Source organism: Photinus pyralis, unplaced genomic scaffold (genome assembly GCF_008802855.1).
Source record: "Photinus pyralis isolate 1611_PpyrPB1 unplaced genomic scaffold, Ppyr1.3 Ppyr1.4_LG9, whole genome shotgun sequence".
Lineage (NCBI taxonomy): Eukaryota > Metazoa > Arthropoda > Insecta > Coleoptera > Lampyridae > Photinus > Photinus pyralis.
Window position 1 is genome coordinate 19112157 of NW_022170878.1, and position 16813 is coordinate 19128969.

At 37.8% G+C, this 16813-nt stretch overlaps 1 protein-coding gene across 1 annotated transcript in view; it reads right to left on the minus strand.

Annotated features, from left to right (window-relative positions):
• LOC116181122 overlaps positions 1-16813 on the minus strand; it is a 95232-nt gene that overhangs the window by 13308 nt on the left and 65111 nt on the right. The window contains exon 4 of the mRNA XM_031501397.1: positions 6777-6935. Coding sequence (XP_031357257.1) covers positions 6777-6935 — 159 coding nt within the window. The remainder of the gene's footprint in view (positions 1-6776; positions 6936-16813) is intronic.

The window sequence follows — 16813 nt, forward strand, 5'->3', positions numbered from 1 at the left end:
TTTTGTGAATCACTTTATAAAATAGAGCAATGCGGTTCATCAAAAAAGAAGGCACAGCCAACAAACTCTAAAGATTTTGAAAATGTCCCCCATTAACAGCAAGACAATGGCAGATGGTGATGTTCGAGTTCATTAATGGTATTTTGAATAGCTTCGGGAGGAATATGTAATGGGCGGCCGCTTTTATTAGTATTAATATCATATTTTAGGGAAACTTACACATGTACCGCTTCATAGCGAACCTGAACGTAAATATGTCTGAGGATAACAAGCCATATCAAGAGACCCGCGAGCCCGGTCCCCGCGATCTCTTCGGACCTAAAAATTTCGTTCCTTTGTGTGAGAAGCAGTTTCCCTATAGGTTTAAGGGGGTACGCGATTCGAGTTGTTTAGGTTCAGAAAAGGGGTTCAAGAACTGGAACGTACATATTATCCGGATTGTAGTCAAAAATTAGCAGTTTAACTGGTGGTGAGATCATATTAAGTAGCGAGAACTCCTAAAATCTGGGTTTGTGACAAATTGCTAGCAGTTGGAATGTGAGTGTCTCTCCCCCGTGTAGGTGGTAAGTAAATTGTGGGGGCCGTCGTGCTGGCCACGTTACTATTGTTGGGTTAGCGTTATGTAAAATCCCTGGCAAATTGAATTGCGTTTAGATTCAGTCTTAATATCGATGTCAAAGTGATAAATAATGAAATAATTTTTCACGTTAGATAGAAAAGTAACAGTACCATCTCCAGCCCCGAGATCTGTGAGAACAGAAGACTAAACACGCATTTGCGCAAAAAATCTTTTCTCATGTCTAAGTTTAATTTGAAAAATGACTTTGTCCCACGCTTGTGTAAGGACCTAAGCCTAAATGATGTATTCTGTTTTGGAAAACACTTGGTGCAACGTGTTGTCATAGCGAGATAAACTACTGCGCAAATAAATGTTGAGCAGTTGTATAGAATAATAAAGACCGCTAAGTGCTTACCTCATCGTCGACAGGTAGAATATGTAACGGAGGCCCCGAGAACCGCACGAAAGTGGCACACATCACACGTTTGGACGTAACGAACACTACATACGGAATGATTTATTTATAAAAACGCAAAAACAAGCTCAAGGTCGTCTCCACTAGTGCAAATATAGCGATTATAATTTACTATCAGCGGGGGAGATCAATTAATTGTCCCCCCGACTGTTTACATTGTCGCGGCGCGAATAAGCGATAAAAGATGAGGTAGGTTTGGCATTTTCAGTTTGATATTTCCGAAAAATACGACGTTTCCAGAGTTAACGACGAGCGTTAAAACGATGTAATAAGGTCAAGTGTGTTACACAAATGTTACGGCGAATGTTATAAAACCAGTTTAATCACCTTATATTTGCATTAAAGTTTTATGTGTCTGTTTTATTGACTCCATCGCATTCACGTCGAGCGTGACAAATTTGACCGCAACCTTCCAAAAGCCTGGAGTTATATTGACAGAAATAATCTGAATTATTCCCTTCGTGTTGAGTTCGTCCCCACAAGGGTGTTGCTACCCGAACCCCCGAGGGGTATATTTTCGATAACTTTTACCAATAACTCTCGCTGGTCTCATAGGGTTTTTGAAAATGTGAAATGAACCATCGTTAAGTAAATGGATGGAAGTTATGGTAAGTTAACTATGAAAAGAGGCTATTGTAGCGAATATCCTAGAGCGACATCGGGGCGCCATCAAATCGATAAAAGTTTAGTCATCGTTGAAGTGACGCATTTTTGCCGGGAAATGTGACGGGTTTATTCGTGAATGTTCTAGAAGTTTTTGTTCGCAAAACTAAATAGTAAATAAGCAAATTGAATCGCGTCTAGTGAAAGTTCCAACATGGATGTTACAGTCATGTATGTCTGTTGGGTCAGTTGTTTTAATCTGTAGCCTTCTGTTTTTACAATAATTTAACTTTTTTACGAGATCTGAAAAAATGGCTCAGAAAATAATGCCTATAAGCCACTCGTGTTAGTTTTCCTGAAAAAAACAATAGAACCGTCGTATACTGGGGGGGTATTCCATACATCCCAGACACATTCATCCACAAAACGTTTACCCTTCAAGGGTTTCAGATTCTTGAGTAAGGATTATCTGATCCTCCTCTCCAAAGAATATTGTAGATAGCACGTAGCACCGGGGGATCTGGAATACCCCCCCCCCAAAGGGAGGGGGGTATATACGAAGCAAAGGAACATTCCATGATGCATTTCCGAAAAATAATGTTCTTGATCTCGATAACTCTTTCCCTATAACCTTCAGTAGTCTCATAGGGTTTTTAAAAATTGCAATTGGGCCAGTGTTGAGTAAGCGATGTAAGTTATGGTAAGTTAAGTAAGCTATGGAAGGATACTATTGTAGCGAATATTTCAGAGCGATATCGGGGCGCCATCATTTCGATGAAGGTTTAGTTATCGACGATGAGGAACGAAGGCGGATGTGCCAGAAAATATGGTGTGTTTATTTGAGAATGTTCTAAAAGTTGTTGCTTGCACAACAATAAATAATAAATAGATAGACAGATAATACGTAGATATTTAATCCGTAGCTTTCTGTTCTTCCAATAATTTGACTAATTTGACTTTTGAACTAGACCTGAAAAACGGTTCAGAATATAATTATTTTCCTACAAGCCACAGTATATTCATGGAAGTTTTCATAAAAACGCAATAGAACCCCCGACGACACTTTCCTCTACAAAACGTATAGGCTTTCAAGATAGTTCTTTGGAAAGGATTATCTGATCCTCCTCCTCTCCTAAGTAGTATTGCGGATCACGTAGCACCGGGGGTATATACTCAGCGAAAAATTTTGTTAAAGGCAATTGGCCAATAAACCTTCGTTAAAGTTAAGTTATGGAAGCCTTATTGTAAGCGAATATTCATAGAGCGACATCGGGGCGCCATCAATTCGAATAAAGGTTAGTCGCCGGCGAATCAGGATGTGAAGGTGTGATTGAGAGGGTTCTTTCCTGGAAATATGATGTGGTTTATTTTGAAAAATGTCTAGACGTTTGTTTAACTATATTAAGCAAATTAATCGTTGTTCTAGCTGGAAGTTCCAAGATCGATTTGGGGGGCCGGGGGGCCCCTGTGTTAAAAAAAAATTTGGATATAGCTTCATTAATACTGATAATAGTGAACTGAAAACAGAGCCGTAGCACCGGGCGGGTCTGGGTGCGTATGCCAATTTGGTGGAATGGAATACCCCTCAGCATTGTGACCACTGTTAACTGTGGGGTATTCCGTTACCCCTCAAACCTTCACGGTAATACTTTCCGCGACACGATGTTTACCATTCAATACTTTTACGACAGTCTTAGGAAAGGATGGTCTGATTCTTCTCTCCAAGGCAGTATTTTATAGCGGGGGAGGTGGGGGTCTGTGGGAGGGGTTTATACCAGCAACGGAAGCGTTCTATTTATTGTATAATCCTCAGTGGTCAAGGATTTTTTATAAATTGGCAACCATCGTTAACTAAGCTATAGAAAAGAGTTTATGGTAGCGAATATTCTTAGAGCGACATCGAGGGCTGCCATCAATTCGATAAAGGATAGTCACCGGCAGATAAGGAATGAAGGAGGCATTGTGACGCATTATTTCGGGAAATATAGATGTGTTTTATATTGAGAGTATTCTATAAGTTTTTGTTTGCTAGAAAGACCATTGAATGTTATCCACAACCCCCAGACAAGGAAGACTATAGTACTTTTGTGGTGGTTTTCCTGAAAAGGCAATAAAACCGTTCGTTTTCTGCGGGGGGATATTCAGTACTTCCCAGACCCTTCCGGAATCCTTCGCTCTTAAAAAGTATTGCAGAGCACAGGAACAGGGAAAAAAATGTGGTATTATTTGCGTTTTGCCTGTCCGTCCGTCCGGACCCACTTTTGCTGTTTTGAACTACTTCTAGGGGAATGGTCCTAGAGTCCTGCAATTTTTTGCAGTGGGTAGCGTATACCTTGAAGGTGTGCCAGACGGCCATCAAATTTCGCTATTTTAAGGGGGAGGGGGGGGGGAGGCCATGAATTATGTCCCGAGATGCTGTTTTTGATAGTAAAACGTGCATAACTTTTACATACGTCAACCAATTGGTTTCAGATTTTGCATACGCATGCCTTTAATGGTGCCAACTAAAACTTTTGTAAATTTGGGGGGGGGGGGGATACAAACACGTTCTACCCCATCATACACATGAATGTGGCCTGTAGAATCCATAATTTCAAACAGTTCCAAGATTCGACTACTAGTTCCAAAGTTACAGCCCTTTGAATTTTTTTTCGAAATTTGTTTTTAGTCCATAACTTTTGATTGAGAAGTCTAATCGAAATAGTAAGAATTGTTTTGGATTCTACGCACCAAAATTAATAAGAAAAAGTGTTTTCCCGAGAAATTTTGGTGTAGTCAATTTTTGGTAAAAAGGAAGGTTATACACTGCCTTTTTTTGAGCCCCGAAAAAAAAATTGTCTCAGATCGACCCGGAAAAAAAATTTTCTTATAGAATGTGGCCTGTAGAATCCATAATTTCCAACAGTTCCAAGATTGGGCTACTAGTTCAAAAGTTACAGCCCTTTGAATTTTCTTTCGAAATTGGTTTCTAGTCTATAACTTTTGATTGAGAAGTCTGATCGAAAACGTAAGAATTGTTTTGGATTCTACGCACCAAAATTAATAAGAAAAAGTGTTTTCCCGAGAAATTTTGGTGCAGTCGATTTTTGGTAAAAAAGGAAGGGTATACACTGCCTTTTTTTGAGCCCCGAAAAAAAAATTGTCTCAGATCGACCCGGAAAAAAAATTTTCTTATAGAATGTGGCCTGTAGAATCCATAATTTCAAACAGTTCCAAGATTGGGCTACTAGTTCAAAAGTTACAGCCCTTTGAATTTTCTTTCGAAATTGGTTTCTAGTCTATAACTTTTGATTGAGAAGTCTGATCGAAAAAGTACGAATTGTTTTGGATTCTACGCACCAAAATTAATAAGAAAAAGTGTTTTCCCGAGAAATTTTGGTGTAGTCGATTTTTGGTAAAAAATGAAGGTTATACACTGCCTTTTTTTGAGGCCCGAAAAAAAAATTGTTTCAGATCGACCGGAAAAAAAATTTTCTGATAGAATGTGGCCTGTAGAATCCATAATTTCAAACAGTTCCAAGATTCGGCTATTAGTTCCAAAGTTACAGCCCTTTGAATTTTTTTCGAAATTTGTTTTTTTGTCCATAACTTTTTATTGAGAGGTCTAATCGAAAAAGTACGAATTGTTTTGGATTCTACGCACCAAAATTAATAAGAAAAAGTGTTTTCCCGAGAAATTTTGGTGTAGTCAATTTTTGGTAAAAAACGAACTGCCTTTTTTTGAGGCCCGAACAAAAAATTTGTCTCAGATCGACCCGGAAAAAAATTTTTCTTATAGAATGTGGCCTGTAGAATCCATAATTTCAAACAGTTCCAAGATTGGGCTGCTAATTCAAAAGTTACAGCCCTTTGAATTTTCTTTCGAAATTGGTTTCTAGTCCATAACTTTTGATTGAGAAGTCCAGTGAGCGACGGGGTCTGAGGGGGGGGGAGGGGGGTTAAAACGTATGTTATCTCTCATTGTATTGTAATTAAAGGGGTCGATTAGAAATTAATTTTAACTTTCCTGATATTCTAATTAAAGGTCCTAACGAAAAGAACCGATTTCAACGAACTATCGCCCTTCTTTTTGGCTCCTTATCAAAAGAAGGGGGGTAGGGGAGGTTTTATTTTATCCTTCATGGTAGTCTAATGAAAGGTCTCAACGAAAGGAATTAATTTCTACCAACCATAGTCCTCCTCGACCCCTTATCGTGACCGAATATATTCCCTTATATCTCCAGAACGGATTGTCGGAAGAGGGTACTCACAAAGGGCAAGTGGAACGTCAGGGCGAGACATATCTATTGGTGCTGTCAAAGCTTTTAGTGCAAATATTTGCAGAATGGAGTGTCGAAGGATTTTCAATGTATGCCAAGAGGCCTTTAAATGTTTATGTGTACCTAAGGGCCTCCTCCCCATTAATCATTTACCAAGAAAGTAAACATCGATAGCATGCTACTACCCAACCATTTACTAAACTATTTTGGTTTAAAAAAAAATGCGCAATTGCACCATCCTCAAACAAGCACTGGAAGTTATGGTAATTTCAATAACCTATGGAAAGAGACTATTTGAGCGCATTTCTAGAGCGACATCGAGGCGCCATCAATTCGATAAAGTTTTAATCGTCGATAAGGAATGAGGGCGGATGTGACGCATTCCTTCCGGGAAATATGATGTGTTTATTCGAGTTTTGCCTTTTATACCATTTTTATGTATACTGTTTGCTATGTTTGCATATTAATTACTAAATAGCTATTTCAATTTACGCTGTAATGTACTAACAAACGTTTTAAAAACCAGTTTGATTGTGAAAAATTTTTCAGGCAGTGTCCATTCTCTTCCATGCCGAGCAGGTGCCGTTTCGTTAAAGAAACGAGCCTCCTCAGTTGGGTTACGATAGAATGGTAACACTTTCAAAAGCACGCAAACTAGAAATTATTTAAACAATCTCCAGATGCCGATCCGAGAGACTGTGTAATTCGAGTCGACGTAACAAAATCTTATGTAACGCGTGAAAAACAAAAACAAGGCGGGTCCCGGCGCACTACCTTGAGGCACGCCGAGAAATGCGCGCCAACTAAATTGACGATTATCCAATTGACCTCTGAACCTGCGTGACCCCCGCCAATTTAAAACAATGAAACCGTGACTCACCTTTCTTGCCTAATGTACACGACGTGATTGGAGTCGTTCAGTACCGGTGCGGCCATCATCAACTCGCTATGTGTGAAAATAATTGGTTCATCCGGTAAATCGACCTCTTGCGGTTTCGACTGCTGGAAAAACGATACCCGTACCTTTTCTCTTTCAGTTCTGTAACAATAGTAATAAATGTCAACGTTTCAGTTTAAGACGATTCAGACACCTGCACTTTACCACGGTCATTGATCTGGTTAAAGAGATATCTGGCGAACAATGGGAAGAGGAAGGTGCAACGTACCTCCACCTTCCGACGTTGTACGCGGTGAACTTACTTTTGCCGTAATCTAAAAGTGCAAGTGTTTTATGGTACCTAATCATAATTACTGAAATGAACTGACCTGAATTGAAATTAATAATAGATTTACAGTACATTGTTTTTTAAAAGGAGGTCTTTAGAAACCAACGTGCAAATAAGTATCATTTCCGCACGTTTTTGAAAGACAATACAAGAAGAGTGTTGTAGACAATAGGACATTTTTTGAACTGCTTTTCTACCTGTACTTGTGCATCGTAAAGTATTATTCTTCACGTTTATGCTTTCACACTTGATATTGTACGTGCAATCCGTGGTCGAACTAGTACAAAATCGTTCGAATTATTGCTTCTTATTGAGTATTAATTACATATCCGATTGCCTCCGTGTCAGACGTTAGAATTGCTTACGCAATATTTTATGTGCAGCGCGATTCACTACCACTTTTACTTCATTGTTCCTTTTATTGTCTGTTACAAATTAGCAGAACGCGCCCTTCTGAATTCAGACGGCCGCTAGGACCAGAATTCTAAGGTAAATTTTTCGACGACTCCTTGATTATCGTTTGATTACATACTTCGAATTATTACATTTGTTTGATATTCATTTAACAATTATAGCTCCGTTGTTTTCTCCGGAAGCCTATTTTAATATTAATATTTTCTCAGACTACGCGTTGATCTCTGTTTACTAAAAATCAATTTAAATTCAAACATTTCCTGCAATGTACAGGGTCTCTATTAAAGGTGGAACGGAAGCTCTCGCGCTCAAACTGTTTGAGATATAAACATGAAAATGCTTCCATTTGAAATTGTCACATATTTTGAGGTTAAAAAGAATTTTTTTATACAGGGTGTTCGAATGCGGCTGCCATCTTGAATTTTATTAAATGGAAACATAGTTCAAGTCATCTTACTACCTTAATTATGAATGGTGTTAAATAATAATGCACAAACACCCTGTATAAAAAAATTCTTTTTAACCTCAAAATATATTAAATAATTTCAAATGGAAGCTGTGTTATTTTCATGAGTATATCTAAAACAGTGTGAGCAGGGTTCCGTTTCATCTTTAATAGTGACCCTGTATATTACAGTGACCTTTTGGTAATATTTTTGACATTTACGAGTGTACAGGGTGGTTCAAATTCGTGTCTCTCCATTGGGATCTCCTTAACTGGGAGAGATACAGTGTAGGTTAAATGAGACGTTTGAAATCTTTGAAATCACCAAAAAACTGAAAATGTCAAATTTCGGTCGGAAATGGACGGTTCCCGTTAGCACCTTCTATGGGTACGTTTTTTTCGGAAAATCTGAATCTGTGATCAAAATTTCCACAACGCCCTAGATGTACGACGGTAACGGCCAGATTTTAGGGTTTTTAAAGGAGAAGAAAAACTAGTCATTTTCAGAATTTCTTGTTTTTTATTATCGACCGTCTGCGCACGGGGTAAGGTAACAAGTTTTGTAAGCTTCTCTTTATTTCAGGAATTTTTTGTTCCTATTTTCATTTAATGCGTTTAGTAATAAACCAGCGAATGTCAAGCAAATGTGTGTTTATTCGAATCCATTGTACAAGCTCATCCCGCAAATAATTTTTTTGGCAATTTTTGCAATGAATTTAGAAACAATGACATTTTTGGATTGAGAATGAAGAGACCTTTCATAACAAGCCCATACAATTGGAGGTTCTACAATTTATAATTTAAATTTCAGGATTTCCCGAAATAATGAATTTGTTTCATTTGGCTTGACCACAATGTATATTTCTTAATTTGTCAAAAAAAGTTAGATTTAGATAACTGTAATGACGATGAATGAATGTAATTTCTCATTATGAGAGAAAAAAAAAACGATTGCTTGGGTTCATTACGTGTGGTTTGCAAATAATGATGTGGTCAGATTGTGTGGTAATTATCGCGTATCAAGTGCAACTAGTACGTATAATGATAAAGGAATTATTAAATTGTTTAATTATGAAAAAACGGGTATCAGTAGGTATATTAGAATCTTTTTGAATATCTCTGGTATGTTACATTTTTGAAAAAAGATTTTATTACCCTATCTTTTAACATTAAAATATACAGGGTGTTTCGTTTAAAAAATGGGGTACGATACTTTTTTACCTGCCACCGCATACTTTTGAAAACGGCAGATTATTCACCAATTATAAAGAATCCAATAAACATTTTTCTATATCTTTCTGAATCTCTAAGAAAATATTGAGTCATCCTGGAAGTAATTTTTTTTATTTTCCCCCGTATCTCTTAATGGACCGAACATCGTCAAATTTTGAAAATATACGCTCGCTTAAGAGATACGGGGGAAAATAAAAAAGTTGACAATTTCAGAATGACCCCTATATTTTCTTAGTTGAATGAATGTTTATTACAAAAGTTTGATTGTTGAAAAATCAGCCGTTTTCAAAATAAGTATACGGGGACAGGTAAAATAGTTATCGTCATTTTTTAAATGAAACGCGCTGTATATTTTAATGTAAAAAAATAGGATGCTACATACATTCTCTTTTCAAAAACGTAAAATACCCGGAATGATATCCAGAAATATTAAAAAAAAATTGGGGATTCTAGAAAAGTGTTGAAAATGAGACACCCTATACCTATGGTCAATTGTTTTTCAATTATTTTGATTTTTTTTTAATTTTCATCCATCATATATTTTCAACAATGTGATACTTTCCAAATCCACATTGACAATAGATTTATCGCATACAGGGCGTTCAAAATTTAGTGACCAATTTCACTATTTTCAAAGTCTAAGCAGTTCGTTTTTCCAAATGCGACGCCCTGTATCTTACATGATTCATGATAATCGAAATTTAAATGAAAAGCCGAAGAAAGTTTTTTGTTTTGATTTCTTGTTACGTTCCTATTTTGTTTTTATTTCACCAAATAATATACAGGGTGTCATAAAACAACTTATAGGGAAACCTGTTGAAACAAATCGTTCTCCAAAATGAAATGGGTGTTCCATTAAAAAAAATTACGATAACTTTTTTACCTGGCCCCGTATACTTATTTTGAAAATGGCAGGGCTCTTTCAAAATTTAAAAAAATCAGGATACTTGTTAAAAAACGGTTGGAATAGGAAAACTTGATGAAACAAATCGTTCACAAAAATCCAAAAATAATATATACACATATAGATATAGGGCGATCCGTTTAAAAAATTAAGTTAGGTTCGATAACTAGTTTACCGGAACCCGTATACTTATTTTGAAAATTGCAGGAGTCATTAAAAAAAGTCAATACAATTAAAAACAGTTGGCAATAGGTGCATGGAAACTTGATGAAACAAATCGTGCCCAAAAATGAAATATATATAGGGTGTTCCATTTAAAAAATTAAGTTAAGTTCGGTAACTTTTTAATCTGACCCCGTATACTTATTTTGCAAACAAGGATTATAAAGAAACTTTTGCAATAAACATTTTTTTGTGTCTCTGTTAACTAAGAAAGTATATTCTGAAATATTTTTAGCGCATTTTTTAATAATTAAATGGCAATGGTCCAAGAGTCCTGGAATTTTTTGCAGTAGGTAGCCTATACCTTGATGGTGTGCCAAACGGCCATCAAATTTCGTTGTCTAAAAGGCCCCCCCCCCCCGAATTATTTCCTGAGATGCTGTTTTTGAAAGTAAAACGTGCATAACTTTTACATACGACAATCAATTGGTCTCAGATATGGCATACGCATGCCTTTAGTGGTGCCAAGTTAACGGGGGTGGGGGGTAAATACATGTTCTATCCTTCATGGTATTCTAATCAAAGGTCTCATCGAAATAAATTGTTTGTACAAACTATAACTTTCCCGTGCGACTCTGTATCGAGATCAGCGAGTGACGGGGCCTGAAGGGGGGGGGGGGGGGTTAAAAATTAATTTTATCTCATCGTATTCTAATTAAAGGTCTCAACGAAAGGAACCGTTTTCTATCAACTACTGCCCTTCTTTCTGCCCTCTTATCAAAGTATGGGGTGGAGGAGGGGTAGGGGGGGAGTAGACTAGTTTTATCCTTCATGGTACTCTAATGAAAGATCTCAACGAAAGGAATTAATTTCTACCAACCATAGCCCTCCTCCTCGACCTCTTATCGTGATGGGGTATATTCCCTTATACCTCAAGAACGGATTGTCGGAAGAGAGTACTCACAAAGGGCGATTGAGACGTTTGCTAGAAATATATCCATTGGTGATGTCAAAACAAGTTATTTCGTTTAAAAAAAAAATGCGAAATCACCGAATATTTTAAAAATTTGATAGTATACTAATGCCAATGAGACGAATTCATCTAAAATATGTTCAGGTTGGTGGCACTTCCGATTGTACCGGAAGTTGATGCCAACTTGCTTATTTTAAATGGAACACCCTATATATGATTGTTGTGGGTAAATTTCATTATGAGTTTGATGAGATTTGTCCTCGGGTTTGTCCATCTCTACTGTTAACTTTTTTTAGCGCATTTTTTAAGAAATAAAAAAAGTGCTATTTTTTGTGTTTTATCCGTCCGTCCGTCCGGACCCACTTCAGAGGTTTTGAACTACTTTTAGTCCTAGAGGCCTGGATGTTTTTGCAATAAGTAGCCAATACCTTGAAGGTGTGCCACACGGCCATCAAAGCCCCCCCCCGCGAATGAATTGCACTTTTAGAAAGTAAAATGTGCATAACTTTTAAATGCGACAACCAACTGGTCTTAAATTTTGCAGGGGCATGCCTTTTGTGGTTCACGTAAATTTTTGAAAATGAGGAGGGGGGGGGGAGACGAACACCAGTCCTACCATTCATGGTATTCTAATGAAAGGTCTCATCGAAATGAATTGGTTTGTACAAAGTATAACTCTCAATAAAAAGAACTGTTTTGTACCAACTACTTTCTGACCCCTTATCAGAAGAGAGGGAGGGGGGGTGAACTGATTATCTCAAGAACAGATTGTCAGAGGATTGTACTCACAAAGGTCGATTTTCGACTAAGCGCTTCTATGGTGGAAGGAAGCAAAAGAAGGATACTTTTGAAATCCAGACAATTAATCTATTGCATACAGTGTGTTCAAAATGTAGGGACTCATTTAATCATTTGATGGTTGCTTTACAAAAATTGCAGGTGAAGCCTTTATCAAAAATTTCTTGTGACATTTTCAAAATTGTGCGAGATCTTTTGAAGATACAGATAGCCGGCGTTCGTCATAGGTCACCCTGTATTTACAAGACATAACGAACTTTGCCTAATTTTGCCAATTATTACTGAAGGTCCTTTACGCTAACGTGGAATAAAATTTAATCAAACTAAACGGCCTTCAATTACCAACGTAAATGTGATCAATTGTTATTTACAAAGATGATAGTGTAAAGGAAATTTGGACCAGAGATGATTATTCCATCGCACTTCTAATATAATGCACATTTCGCCAGGCCGCCGTTGGCATTTGATCAACGCAAAATTAATGGGATCGGAACCAAAGTAAATCGTTCCCGATTCCAATTTTCGACATCGCCTGGCAATTTTTCCGCGGTCGCGTGATTTCCAAAATTGGAAACGTAACATAGTTTTCCAAATGCGTGATTGAAATACCGTAAAAAAAGTGAAAGTGCGTGCGGGGAAATTCGATCGCGTTTTATTTAGTCCAAAACTTACTCGCTTTCGTTCATTGTTTATTCCGCAAAATTTCCAAAAAAAAACCGCACACAATTCGCACATATTCACTCGACCGTTGTGCGCGTCGGACTAAAGGCGCGCTTGCCAAATTTGATTACGTAGACTTGACATTTATTTTATTATTCTCCTTTATTAACACGACCTTCATGCAGCGAGTAACGAACAAGTTTATGTAAGAATTTGCATATGCAACCGGTAGAAATTCGCTGCAATTTGGAGAATTGTCGAGCGGAACAAGTTTTGGACCTTAGGGTCGCAACTGTTTAGCTGAAAGAGAAAGCCGAGGTGAAAGGTGTAATGAAGCAGTTTTCCACCTTAGAAATTACACATTACACAATTCCCACTTTTAAAGTAAAAAATATCAAAATTTGCAATTTGGAGAATTGTCGAGCGGAACAAGTTTTGGACCTTAGGGTCGCAACTGTTTAGCTGAAAGAGAAAGCCGAGGTGAAAGGTGTAATGAAGCAGTTTTCCACCTTAGAAATTACACATTACACAATTCCCACTTTTAAAGTAAAAAATATCAAAATTTGAAAATAAAGCAGGCCCAAAAACGGATCCTTGGGGAACTCCGCTTGTACTTATAGTATGCGTGACAACGTTTTGGTCCAAGTCAAATCTCAGAGAAAGGAGTTCAAGGTTCCCTACACTTATCAGCGGCGCGGTTGCATTATTAGTGGTCATAGTGCCTCAGTTAGGCATTATCATAGTAGGAAACTAGCAATTAAATCCAGGCCTGCTGATAACCAAACACGGGCGTGGGCTTACAATTAGATACTGTGTACTTTCGTGAGTTGCACGAGATGATGATTCGCCTGAAAACTATTTATAAACGTGAAGTAAACATATTTATTACCGTACTGAATTCATTCAAGGTCAAAAAAGTTTATCTACTAAAAAATGTATTTAAATCCATTCCGTTTGAGTCACGTTTAAAATTATTTTTTACGTCGCATGAAAAATGAACTCGAAACGTCAGCTCAAAAATCTTGGCAGCCTATTTGTAACCAAATAATTGTATGAAAAATTACCCACGTAACTGCGGTAGGAAAACTTATTGGCTAGCCTGTTGAAATATTTCTCTTGGTGATCTCCTCGTCTACCATGTTCGCCTGGTAGAAAAATGTTACAAGATCTAGAACGCGCCGTCTCAGCATTTCTTATAGTCGCGCCAATGATTAACCTTCGAAGGCGTCCCGCTGGCTGGGAATTGGGATATTCGTTACAATATGTTCTCCTGACACAAGATCTGTCAAAGTTAAACGCAGGCAAACGCGTTGAAATATTTCTCTTGGTGAACGAAAAAAATCTCCGTGTGTATCATGTTCTCCTGCTAATTAAAAACAGTATACAATTGATACTCCTTGTATTAATTAGGGGAGCAGAAGCACCTCCTCAGACATTATCTTCTCCTGACACAAGATCAGTGAAGCTTCAGCACAAAGAAAGCGTTGAAATGTTTCTCTTGGTGATGGAAAAAGATCTCCTCGTCTACCATGTTCGCCTGGTAGAAAAACGTTACAAGATCTAGACGCGCCGCCTCAGCATTTCTCATAGTTGCGCCGATGACTAACCTTCGATGGCGTCCCGCTGCCTAGGATCCGCGTTACAATATGTTCTTTTGACACAAGATCTGTGAAAGTTTAACGCAGGCAAACGCGCTGAAATATTTCTCTTGGTGACCGAAAAATATCTCCGTGTGTATCATGTTCTCCTGCTAATTAAAAACAGTATACAATTGATACTCCTGGTATCAATTAGGGGAGCAGGAGCACCTCCTCCGACATTATCTTCTCCTGATACAAGATCGGTGAAGCTTCAGCACAAAGAAAGCGTTGAAATGTTTCTCTTGGTGATGGAAAAAGATCTCCTCGTCTACCTGTTCGCCTGGTAGAAAAATGTTACAAGATCTAGAACGGGCCGTCTCAACATTTCTTATAGTCGCGCCGATGACTAACCTTCGAACGCGCCCCGCTGTCTGGGATACTCGTTACAATATGTTCTCCTGACACAAGATCTGTGAAAGTTGAACGCACGCAAACGCGTTGAAATATTTCTCTTGGTGACCGAAAAATATCTCCATGAGTATCATGTTCTCCTGTTAATTAAAAACAGTTACAACTGATACTCCTTGTAGGAGCACCTCCTCCGACATTATCTTTTCCTGATACAAGATCAGTGAAGCTTCAGCACAAAGAAAGCGTTGAAATGTTTCTCTTGGTGATGGAAAAAGATCTCTTCAAGGTCTATCATGTTCTCCTGGTAGTTAGAAAATTTTTTACAAGAGTTCGTCAATGTTGGAAGGCGTTTCTCCGTCCGTCCGAGGCCTTAACGACTCCTACAGTTTTCAATATAAGTATTTAGTTAGTTTTTTTTAATTCGGAAGCTTATAGCTCTAGCACCTGAGCCCAAAAAAATCTTGAGGATAAATGTGCGCTTGCGCAGGCTGCGCAATATCAACTTTCTTATTTATTCATATATTTTTTGTTGAAATTTTAACCACAGATGCTTCCAGGAAAGGCAAATTCAAAAAGAAGGAACTAAATATATTGAAAACTATAGTATTTAAGGCCTCGGACGGACGGACAGAGCAAATGGCTGGAGTATGGTACCAGCAAGATGGCGCTCCGGCCCACAACGATAACATAGTTGGAAGAAAGTTTGATATTTTGTTTGATGATAGTTTGTTTAGCAACAATAATCCATACATGTGTCCTCCTAGGTCTCCGGATTTGACCGACTTTGTACGGGGGGGGGGGGGGGAGGCACACAGTAGGGGTAGGTTGGAACGAATTCATAATGCCTTCCGATCCTTAACACCGGATCACATCAAGGCAGAAACTGGAAGAGAAATCTCCAGACCAGTCCATCAATGCTTGAAGCAGAATGGGAGTAGGGTTGAAGAAGAAACATTTTATAATAAATCAGTCCTTCAGTTTGAAACCATAGCACGATCAGTTGGGGAGGGAGAGGTGAGAACGAACTTTGAACTTTACCTTGACTTAATTCTCATGGACAGAAATAGATTAACATTTGAACGATAAGGAGGGCGAAAGCGACCTTTACGTAATTTCCAAGATCATCAGGAGACGAGTGATCTTGGAAATGAAATATGAGACCATAAAAGTTGATCTTGAAAATGAAACATGACAACTTGACCTTGGAAATGAAATATGATACAAAAAAGTTAATTTGTGCTTTTGTTGAGGGCAGAAGTAATTTTTACGTTTCGAATAGTGAGTGCAGCGTCGACAATTACAAAGGTGACGTATTCGTTTTATCTTTACGCCTATTGCATCAATCTAGTAATTATATGATCGTGTTAGCCAAATTAACGGCATTCCCATACAGCATGGGTATTGTCATTTGTAACTCATTCTAAATACAAATTGCCGTTTTATAATTATACTGATCATACTTTGAATTAAATGCAAGATTCCGTTGTTTTCTACATAAATATATTATTTTTCAATTTACAGTATCCCTTTGTTCCTAGTGCAGGTTTTACCTGCCAACCCGCAATATGACTTTCTGACCGATTTACGTGTTTTTATTTATACTTAGATACAGTATGTTCTCTTAGGGATGATATTCAACACGACGCTGCAGAATTGAACGGTGTAATAAATATTTTAGCGATTCGTGGACAGCGCTGTATTTGAAAACGTCGATACTACATTCATAATTGAATTTCTTGCAGCACATTTCATTTCTTTTGTATGAATGTGTTACTGTTTATCTACAGGGTGCTTCATCTGGGGGCGTTGATTGTTGCATATTGCACTTGGCATTGAGAATTAATTACTTTATACTAATGTTTTGCCACGACATGTTCCTTTGTTTTGTTGCAATGTGATACTTAACGTTATGCTCCTACTATTTATTTGAACCGGGTAATTGTGATTATTAATATTTGGCAGGGTGACTTGCTTCGAATATGTACTGTGCTATATTTGATACCGATATTTAATCTCGAATTGACGTAGCAGAGGGTGGCAAAAGTTCACAACTGACATACACAGAGATTTTATGTAGTTTTTTCTGTGTGAGTCATAATATTAATTGTATC